At 38.0% G+C, this 10,970-nt stretch overlaps 1 protein-coding gene across 1 annotated transcript in view; it reads left to right on the top strand.

Annotated features, from left to right (window-relative positions):
* Positions 1-256: 256 nt before the first annotated feature.
* The window catches only part of USP50 (ubiquitin specific peptidase 50), a 22,805-nt gene continuing 12,091 nt past the window's right edge, over positions 257-10,970 (top strand). The window contains exons 1-6 of the mRNA XM_011355103.2: positions 257-819; positions 2,281-2,475; positions 2,746-2,941; positions 4,847-5,056; positions 6,470-6,612; positions 8,250-8,382. Of these exons, the coding sequence (XP_011353405.1) occupies positions 767-819; positions 2,281-2,475; positions 2,746-2,941; positions 4,847-5,056; positions 6,470-6,612; positions 8,250-8,382 (930 nt within the window). The 5' untranslated portion in view covers positions 257-766. The remainder of the gene's footprint in view (positions 820-2,280; positions 2,476-2,745; positions 2,942-4,846; positions 5,057-6,469; positions 6,613-8,249; positions 8,383-10,970) is intronic.

The raw sequence follows: 10,970 nt of genomic DNA, 5'->3' as shown, positions 1-10,970 counted from the left end.
CTATAAAGAAAATGAGAGCTCAGGAGCTCATGTGTGCTCTGCTACTTCTCGGCTTTTATTTTATGATAAACTATTTGCCCTGTAGGGTGCGCTAGTGGGATTGTGTGTGTGTGTGTGTGCGCGCGCGCGCGCGCGCGTGCGTGTGTGTGTGTGTGTGTGTGTGTGTGTGTGTGTGTGTGTGTACATTTGCATCCCCTTTGCACTATAATTGATGACCATGAGGGGAAATACTTCAGTCTATCCCAATGCTGTGTTTTTAGAAGCAGCAAAATACAACTGCCTCCCTCCCCAGGGTGAGAAACAGTCCCCCGGGTCCTAGGAGTGGTGCAGTCACTACAGATTCTGAATTAAGGAGGGAGGACGAGTGCCCAAAGTGGGCAGGGTTGCCATAATAGTCACTGATTCAGTGTATGTGTGTAATACATGTACATAAGAGAAGCTGAGTGATGGAGGAAGAGGTGTTATATATTTAGTTCATTCTCTGATATCTAGTCTGCTAAAAGTTTTTTAAGTAACCAAGTAACAGTAACTCATGGCAACATGCTAGAATATTGGAATGGAAAGGATTATGATGCATAAAAAAATCCAAGTTGGAATGTACCTGAAGAACAGATGTCAGTTTGCAGCTACCAAAAGGGAGGGAGGAACATATAAATCCTTTATTACAAACAAAAAGAGCCAAAGTAACAGGTTCAGAGAAATGAAGGTGAAAGAATTAGCTGTCGCTCCTAAAGAGAAGTGAAAAGCCCACCGTGGTTTCATCAAGATGACTTCGGAGCGGCCTTTGCCCGCCGATGACTTCGGTATCTACTATGTTCTGTGAGCTTCTATCTATTACAGCTTTCTAGATAAGCTCAGCTAGGGGGGTAGGGATACATGCCACATTTGGAAGGGTTCCCCCAGCTTTGACCATTGGCAGTCCCCCAAAAGGAAGGAAAGATGTTACTTAGTATCTAGGCAATAGATATTCCTAAAGAGTGACAGACAATCCAGGGCCTCCCATGACACTGGTAAATAAAAGTGAAAATGACCATCCATGCAACAGTGACCATTTTTCAAACTGGCAGATTTGTAGAGGAACTGAGGTGAGGTAGCCATCTCATGGAGATCCACTTTTAAACACAGTCGATGGAAAGACAAATCCTAAAGGACAATGACTCTGGGCTTCCTGGTGTAATAGCTCTGTGGAGAGAACCTTGGGAGTCCACGGTTTGTTCCCAACTCTGTGCAAGTCTGGTGATTCACATGGATGCTTTAATTCTATAGCTTACTCTTAAGGACATCTTAGATCAGTCACTTCTTTAAAAATATTTTAAGTTATCACTTATTAACTGTATTCTGTGCCACATGCCTTGTATCATTTAATCTAATCCTTACAATAAACCTATAAGGCAGGTATTAGTACTCCTGTTTTATAGATGAGAAGAAGGCATGAGGGTCCTAGACCATGTAAGCAGTAAGCGGCAGAGTTAGGATTTAAACTAGGGTCTGTTTACAAAGTCTATGCTCTTTCTCTTTTTTCCTCTCTGTATATGTGTGTTTTTATATGTATATATATGTATACATAGATACATACATATATGCTCTTAATATATGTATATAACTTGTATATACTATGCTCTGTCTATATATATGTATGTAATACACACACTCTCTTAACATATGATTAATAAATCCAAATAACTCTTAGATAGTAGGTAGGTAGATAAATATTTCTTCTCTTTACATAGCGCTGCACATCACTAAATATATTGCCATGGGCAAATGACTAAACCACTTACACATGATATCTATAACACAAGATTTAAAAGTAATTATACCTACCCCAAAGAATTGTTTAAAGAATTAAATGTGAAAATGTAATACAAGATGGTTATTGTCATTATTAACTACTATCTAATATTATTACTACTAATGAAAATTAAATAACTTGTCCAGAAAAATGGAAGTACTTTGTTATTTAGAGGGGAAGTTTGCATTTTTAGCCAAGCAAGTCTCGGATTCTGAAAGGCTGATATTTTCTGTCCTCTTGCTTTGGTTTTAGGCAGAAACTTTTATCTCTGCTTATTTGGCTGCGACACTGTTCAAAGAGTTCTGGGCTAAGAAATGCAATTTTAGACTCCAGGTTTGAATACTTTTGTCCTTGGTAGGGAATTAATTTAACAGAAATCTTATTAAGAACTCTTCTTTGTATCATGAGGTTGGAGGCCCTTATTGTCATTTGTACATATTTTGTTCCCTCGAAATGCTTTCCTTTCTTTCTACGTGGCACCAACACAGCGCAGAGTGCACAGATCACTATGATACCTTTCCAGCTAAAGAAGCTGATGAGAACCAGCCCCATTTCCAGGGTGTGACTGGCCTGAGGAACTTGGGCAACACGTGCTACATGAATGCCATCTTACAGTGTCTCTGCAGCATCTCACCGCTGGTGGAATACTTTCTCTCCGGAAAGTACATTACTGCTCTTCAAAAGTAAGACCATTCGCATCCCCTGCAGTCCAGCCCCTTTCCTCTGCTCCCCCAAGGTGAGGTTAGGGAAGAAATTTGCTGGAATCCCTATTAAGGGCTAAATGAGTCAGTAGAGACTGCAGCATCCCAGATACCATTTCTAGGGTAAAAGCAGGAAGGTCACTCAGAAATTAATGCAGCTTTATTTTTGGTCTGACGGCCATATGCTTGAGTTTTTAGGTGCCTTTTTCCCCCATTAAATCAGCCAGAAACATTCCCCTTCCTTCTTCCAAGGGATTACAGTGAGGTCGCCACCGCTTTTGCCTATGTGATGACAGACATGTGGCTTGGAGACTCAGACTGTGTCTCACCAGAAATATTTCGGTCGGCTCTTGGCAACCTCTACCCAGCGCTTATGAAAAAGACACAACAAGATGCTCAGGAATTCTTGATTTATGTCCTGAATGAACTTCATGAGGCTCTGAAAAAGGTAATAGAATTAATGGCCTTGAAATAGGATAGAACTTCAGCTCTATCAGCAACTTTCATTTTTCATTCTTTTCTTTGTTTAGTAATATTGCCTTCCTGTGCCAAGCATAGGTGCTGGGAGTTCTATGGGGAACACTCAAGTTAATATTTGAATAGGTCTGTATTAACCAAACTTAGCTGATCATCAGAAACATCTAGGAGGATTTTTATGAAGTCAGTTTTACGGCCCTCACTCCAGTGTTACTGAGTCAGAAAGTCTGGGGCCATCTTCAGGGACTGCTCACTTGGTATGTCCAGTGGTAAGCAGAGGTTGGAACCACTAATATGTAGTTCCCTTTGCAAATAACATCTTCATGGACTCTTTTTTAAAAGTGAAAATCACAGGAGGAGTGATGTCAGAAGCATGGCAGAGTGAGAGATGTCCCCAGATCTCTCCCCTTGAGATAACAATAACTCAACATCTAAAACTCAACAAAAAACACCCAACCTGCACACAAGCACATCTGAGTGAGGGATCTGCGAATAAGAGCTACCACAGGAATGTACGAACTACACCAAAACTATAATAAATTGTTTTTAAGGCTAAAAACATTGTTAATATAAATAAATAAAGTGAAAATCACATATTTTAATAAAATATATTCCTCATGAGATGTAACATGTAGAACTCTACAACTTACAATAAATGTTCTTGGTAACTACGAACCCAAGAAACTAGAAAGATTGGTATTAGATTAAAAGACAGAGCTACACCACAAACACCTTCATATCAAACATGCCTGACCTGTGTTCTTCACTGGATTAGGACATACATTTAACAAAACAGGAAATTGCCAATTACTAAGCGTTTTGCCTTTATTTCAAGACTCACTGCCTTCAACCTTGATTGGAGACCCTCACTCTCCAAAGACATGTCCTTGGCTTTATACAGTGTTTTTGTGCTGATGTTAGCTTACCTCATAGGTAACATTCAGGAACTACTTAGCATAAAAGATCGCAAACTATAGTCATTAATCATTCTCATCTGTAATCTTTAGTTCCATTTTTCATTTTGACTATAATAAGATATTCACGCAGCACTTTATTTAGCCAGAGGGGAGGGTTGTGGTCAGTAAAATCACATAGGTCCTCACAGTCAGCCAGTTTGAAATAAATAGGATTCTGGTTTCCATGATCAAACTTGGACTTTGGGGCATTAAAGTATCTTCAGGGTAGAAGACCTGGGCAGCAATGTGTGATGAAAGAAGCAAGCCAAAGTAGAGCGGTGTGCATAGCTGCAAAGTAGAGATGACTGTGGAGCTAATGAGTCTTCCATATGTATATTCTACTGAGGCCGTAACATCACTGAGAAGTCAGAATGTGCTTTCCGGCCAAGCTGTTCCTGAGTGTGAGCTAGATTCAGGCTACAAGGCTATTTAAATAGGGCTGCCTTAGGAATTTAAGATTTGCTCTTTTTAGAAAGTTTTCTAATGGTGAAAGGAGAAGAGGCTAGGGAACATAATCTGAAGGGACTGGAGGAGAGCTAAATTTCTTGATTTTACCTCTATATCAGCTTGCATAACTAACAGCTAGTCTAACAGCTTACTTACCCTCTTCCCAGGAAAAACTTCCTCCAGGACCCTATGTCACATTATCATAGGCTGTCAGCTTATGAGGACATCCATGGTCATGTGTTTTACCAGGTTAGGATGTCATAATTCCTTAGCTTCACTTAAGGAGGGAAATAACTGAATTACCAGAAACCACACATAAAATATTTACTCACCTTACACTATTTATTGTCTGAATCCACAATATGGTTTCTGGTAATAATGTATCATTCCGATAGAAAAAAATCAAGTCATTCTATTAAAAATTTTTTTGATCACCAATAGTTGATTTGGGACAAATTTGTTCCTTGATTCAGTACCACCGAAGAAGGGCCTATGAGAAAACATCTATTCCAAGATGCTGCAGGAAGGTGACTGCCAATGAGTCCTCCATCATCACCCGGCTGTTTGAAGGGCAGCTCAATTATAGTATCATGTGTTTAAAGTGTGAGAACTGCACCTACAAGAATGAAGTCTTCACCATCCTCTCCCTCCCCATTCCATCTGAATACGAGTGCTCTCTTCAGGTAGGGACTCTTATTCCCGGACACTTCTTTTGTCTTGCTCTCCCCCAGCCCTGGATTTTCTCAGGGCTGTTTCCTACCTTTTCTGGTATGAAAGAGGCTGCTTTATAACTTAAAGAAATTGGAAGCCCATGATGATAATGTTTTATAGAAAAGTGATATACAGCCAAAAGTTACTGTGAATTCAGATGTATTTCTAAATGTACTCAATAAAAGAGCCTCACTGTGAAACCGAAAAAAATAAATGGGATTTATTCAGTACTGAAATGGCTTGGTACATATAGGGGATTTATACTTTCTTACAAAAAAAGGTATGGCCTGCCCTTACCACAGATGGGTAAGTGGGTTCTATTTGGGAACTAGATATAAAGGATTCTGACTCATCTTGAGCTCTTATGTTTTAGACAAAAGCTGTGAAATGGGAAGATAGAATGGAATCTGGTGCCTTAGTTTACCTCTTGAATTTCCTTCACCATAGTATGAGAAATCTGTAAACAGAGAGCGTGGTGGTGGTAGAAGGCAAGGAAGAGTTAGGAGGCAGGGGCAAATATGTTTCCTTGCAGAATAATACACATTTGTATTTTTCTTCCTATCTTATGAAAGCACATTTATTACTAAAAGTTTTCAACCTAGGAAGACCAGGTGCTGTAGGTGTAAAGAATAAAAAAATAAGGGATTGTAAGCTGACAAGGTCCTTGCAATTTGTGAGGTCAACCAAGGGTTGCCTCGCCTAAAATAAATAAATTAATTAAAAGTTTTCACATATCAGAATTGGAGAATAGAATCTTACTACGTATGCAGAACTGGACTTGTTCTCAGATCAAACTGCTACAGATTGCTGGAATCAAATTCCGGAGACTCTAAAGGATGTGGTGACATGTCCACTGAAAATAGAATCTGTGCTCCTCTTCCTCTTTAGGTTAATGGTTTGCAGAACCGGGAGGCCTGGCTACACTGAGGATGTCTTCTGTGGGCATGTGATCTAATTTTCTCTGTTCTGCTGTCTTTATTATGGGCCACCTCAAAACACTGAGATATGATCATTATTCAATAACCAGATCACTTTTGTGATGAGATAAATAATGTAAAACAGCTGCCTGACTTGGTTAGTGGAAACTGCACAGTCAATATTATTCTGAAATAAACCAGAAATGTTAAAATACTGATTAAGAGATTAGAAGTGGGATGGGCACTTGGATCCATTTCAGGAACCAAGCAAGAAAGAAGCATCTCTCTTGCAAAGTAGATTTTATACCTATCCAGGTTGCAGCTTATGATACTGGTATTTCCTAGACCTGTTGACTTTGAGAAAGCATCAAGGAATACATTTCTACAGCTCTTTCGAAGTTCTAATATAAACAGATTCCAGATTGCCATTGATCCATTTTGGTCACCAAATGCTTTTTACCTCAGCAGGACTGTCTCCAATGTTTTTTCCAACAAGACACACTGACCTGGAACAACCAAATTCACTGTTCCTTTTGTGAAACCAAGCAAGAAACAGCCGTGAGGGCCAGTATTTCCAAAGCACCAAAAATAATGATCTTTCACTTAAAAAGGTATGGATTTTGACATTTTATGAGATTTTTTTGAACAGCTTTATCAAGATATAATTCACATACCATATAATTTACCCATTTAAAGTGTACAATTCAGTGATATTCAATATATTACATTAAATTTAAAAATTTTGTGGTAAAATTGTTAACCAATGTCACACACACAAAAAAAAAAAGTCAAAAAAATTTGTGGTAAATATATGAACATGAAATTTACCATTTTAACCATTTTAAGTGCATACTTCATTGGCTTTAATTATATTCACAATGTTATGCAACCATCACCACTATTTCCAAAACTTTTTCATCACCCCAAACAGAAACTGTGTACCCCATTAAGCAATAACTACCCATTCTGCCTCCCCCTCAACCCCTGGCAACTTCTATGTTCTGTGTCTATAAATTTGCCTATTCTTGGTACTTCGTGTAAGTGGAATTACACATTTATCCTTTTTGCTGGCCTATTTCACTTAGCATGTTTTCAAAGTTCATCCATATTGTGACATGTGCCAAAGAAGTTCATTCCTTTTTATGGCTGGATGATATTCCATGGTCTATCATATTTTGTTTATTCCTCTCTTGATAAGACATTTGGCACTCGCTTTGGGCGCTTTTAAAAAATAAATTCCCTGACCCCACCCTTGGGAATTCTGATTCCACAGGGCTGAGGTAGAGTCTAAGCATCACTATTTTAATTTTTATAGCCACCCCTCAATTTTTATTTTAAAAAGTTTTCAAATATACAAAAAAAGTTGCAAAAATGTATAATGAATACCCATATACCCTAAAATCTTAATTAGTTGGTAACACTTTGCCACATTTCTTTTCTCTTTCTGTCTCTCTGTTCCTTTCACCTTCCCTCCTTCCCTCCCTCCTTCCTTTCTATTTTATTAGTGGAATCATCTGAATTTAGAAGCAAACATCATGACATTTCATGCTTAAATGCTTCAGCATGTATCACTTGAGAATAAGGACATTCTCCTACATAATCACTACACCATTAATTATCACGCCCAAGAAATTTAACAATAATTTTATATCATCCATTTTTTCCCAAAGGAATATAACTTATTTTTTAAGAAGCTCCAGGGTGATTCTCATGTGAGCTCAGCTTTGGGATCTGCTGATCTATATAACAAATAGAGAATGTGACAAGAGTTTCACTAAATTTTATCTTATTAAAGGTATATTAAAACCTCAGAGCTGGAAGACAGGACACTGCCCAGATAATGCATGCTGAAATCAAGATAAGGAAAGCCGAGTCAGCTTGGTTAGAGTGAACAGTACAGCATCAGCTGGAGTGAAGTCTCCAGGAAGTTATCACTGTGATTTCTACTTCCCCAGTTTCGCTACTGGCTTTCTCTTTTTCTTTTTCTCTCACTAGATTGACTCTACACTGTCTCATACCCTGACTCCAGTTCCTGGTCCACTCCAGTCTCAGTTTTGGCGAGACCTTTGGATGTGGAGGTTCTAAATATATGTAAATAAGAAAAAAAATTTATGTGGAGGTTTTGTACCAAATAATCTTTCTAAGAAATTACTTTTAACTATACTTGGAATTTATCAAAGTATGCAGACTTCCCTCATGAATGGTTCACAAGCTTATTTTATATTTCACACATTTATTATCTCTCCAGGTTTGACATTTTGGGTACAACAAAAAGGAAATTGAGAACAGATATTCATTACCCACTCACTAACTTGGATCTTACTCCTTATATTTGTCCAATTTTTCGGAAACATCCTAAATATAACCTCTGTGCAGTGGTGGTAAGTAGAAAACTACAACTATTTAAAATAACCCAAATTTAAAGAAAACTGTAGAATTATCTGCTTAAATGCCTACTTCTATCTTTCCTTGACTTCTCTTACATGTTTCTTTTTTGAAACAAAACATAGATCCTGGAAACTCCCTTCTTCAATCTCAAAAAGTAGAGCTGTGAAAAACTAATATGTCCTGGTCACAGCCACCTCACTTTCCTTTTACTCAGTGGCCATTTCAGATCTAGGAACATTTGTAAATTGTGCTCTGGGGGCAGCAGAAGTTTATTCCAATAGCTTTATGTTGAATAATCATGAGCCACTCTGTGGCCAAAAACCCCAACACTGGGTACATAACCATCATAGACTCACTGGGATTTCCCTTTGGCTCTATGTCAACTGTCATCATTGAGGACTCCCTGACGGAAAGAAAGCAGAGAGTATAATTCAGACCAAATCATCCAGAACTTCCTACATCAGCCATCTCCAAGCACCAAACCATTCTCTGGGTTTCTGTTCTGTGTCAGTGTTCCTTCAGAACATACTCATATTTCAGCTCGAACCTGGAGGTCCAGTTGTGTCCATATCAGATAGGCAGGACTCCTCCCAGGGCCCAAGATGATTCACCAGAGTCCTCTGATACACTGAGTCTAATTTGCCTATTCAACTTATTGTTAAATTAATATAAAATGTTAATCCCACTGGTCTTTCTCTTGAACATTTCTCAGAATCACACCTTCAAATTTAAAAAAAAATGACACTTCTTTACTTTTTCTTTTCACTTCTTCTTACTTATAATGACTTACTTCTTCTTTCTAATTTTTCCTGCCCTCAAATATGGTTTCCCTTCTTTCACTCCCTTATTTGGAAATCTAGATCGACATCTTCTTCGTCATATGAAATATAAATCTGACGTGGATTCCAAAATGATTCAGGAACTGCCTCCCCTCTATTTTACTGTTTTAATTTCTCATTGTAAGTGTTTCTGTTTAAGAAAACCCCCAAAAGCTGAATTTATTAAAAATTATATAATTATCTATATTATGAAAAGATATACATTTGTATAAAAAGTCACCCTAAGCTGCCTATAAATTCTTAATCGTTTTAGTGTTCAAATTATTCGTTAATGGAGTGGTTAAAAGTTGGTTTTGAAAGATAAATATATTTAGAATTTACTGCAGATTGACTGTTAATCAGAAATAAGAACTAGGCATCTTTGAAACTATAATGTATGGCCACAGGGAAAGGCCATATAGAGCTCTGCTACTCAAGATGTAGTCTAGGAAACCCATAGCATTGGCACCACCTGTTAGAATAAAGGATCTCAGGCTCCATCCCAGACTTACTGACTCAGACATACATTTTTGCAAGCTCCCCATGTGTTTCAAACGCATACTGAAGTTTGAGGAGTACTAATCTAGACCAAAAAGGAAGGATACATCTATACCACCCTTAACAGAGCTTTATTCAGCCTTTCCATGAGCCCTCGAAGAGCTTACCGCTTTACAAGGCAGGCTCTTTATCTGGCAGATTTGATTTATTTTACAAGCTTGTAGTGCTTGCTGTGTAGCAAGCACTGATCTAAGCACTTTATATGAGAGTAGGCACTATTATTATCCTTATTTTACAGAATGGGAAGCAGACACATAGAGGTTAAACAACCTGCCCCACTCATACTGCCTGCTAAGGGCAGAGCCAGAACTGAAGTCAGGCAGGGCGGCTCCAAATGTCCTGCTCTCCCTACAATGTTATGCTGCCTCTGGTTCCTAACATATGTCTCTATACTGGGTCCAAATCTGCCCTCCTCATAATTTCATCCACGTGACCTAATTCTGTTCTCTGAACTAGTCATAGTAATATGTATGTGGCTTTATGGTTAAATGCTTGTACACACGTTAGCAAAAACAGAACACATTCATTGTTTTCCTTTTATGTGATGTCCCTTCAAATATTTGAAAATAGCCATCACACACTAAACACTATTTACTTCCTTCAATCCCCTTCAAATGACTGATTTCTAGAAAAACTGTTTTTAAGATTATAAAATATTTTAGGCACAGAAAACAGATGATGAGTCTTCACATTATCTTCCACTGAAGAATAAAACGCTATAGATAAAATCGAGCCCCCCATGCATCATCTTTAATGATCCCACTCTGCTCCCTTCCCTGTTGTGACTGCTGTCCTGAAATGGGAGTGTATTATTCTTAAGCATTCTTTCATACTTCTATCACACATGTTTGTGTCTATACATGTTATGTATAATTGCTTTTGAATGTTTTATATATCTGGTATCGTGCCACACATATTCTTCTCTTTTTTCCCTCCCTGCTTTTATGATATTAATCCATGTTGATACATTAGCTTTGGTGCATTCACTTTAACTGCTTCTAGTAAACCATTGTATCTATCTATCATTTTTCCTCTTGCTGGGCAGTTAGGTTCTTTCCAGTATTTTGCTTTTACAAACTACTTTATAGAATGCATTGCCATTAGCTAACACAGGAAACACGTTGTCAATATATATGTGTGTGTCTTCCCAGACCACATTTTGAGGACAACTGATCTAAATCTCTCCTTTAATCTATTAATATAGC

This window comes from Pteropus vampyrus, unplaced genomic scaffold, assembly GCF_000151845.1.
Source record: "Pteropus vampyrus isolate Shadow unplaced genomic scaffold, Pvam_2.0 Scaffold19, whole genome shotgun sequence".
In the NCBI taxonomy this organism is placed as follows: domain Eukaryota; kingdom Metazoa; phylum Chordata; class Mammalia; order Chiroptera; family Pteropodidae; genus Pteropus; species Pteropus vampyrus.
Note: the sequence above shows the minus strand (reverse complement) of the source record. Positions and strands in the feature narration are given on the sequence as shown.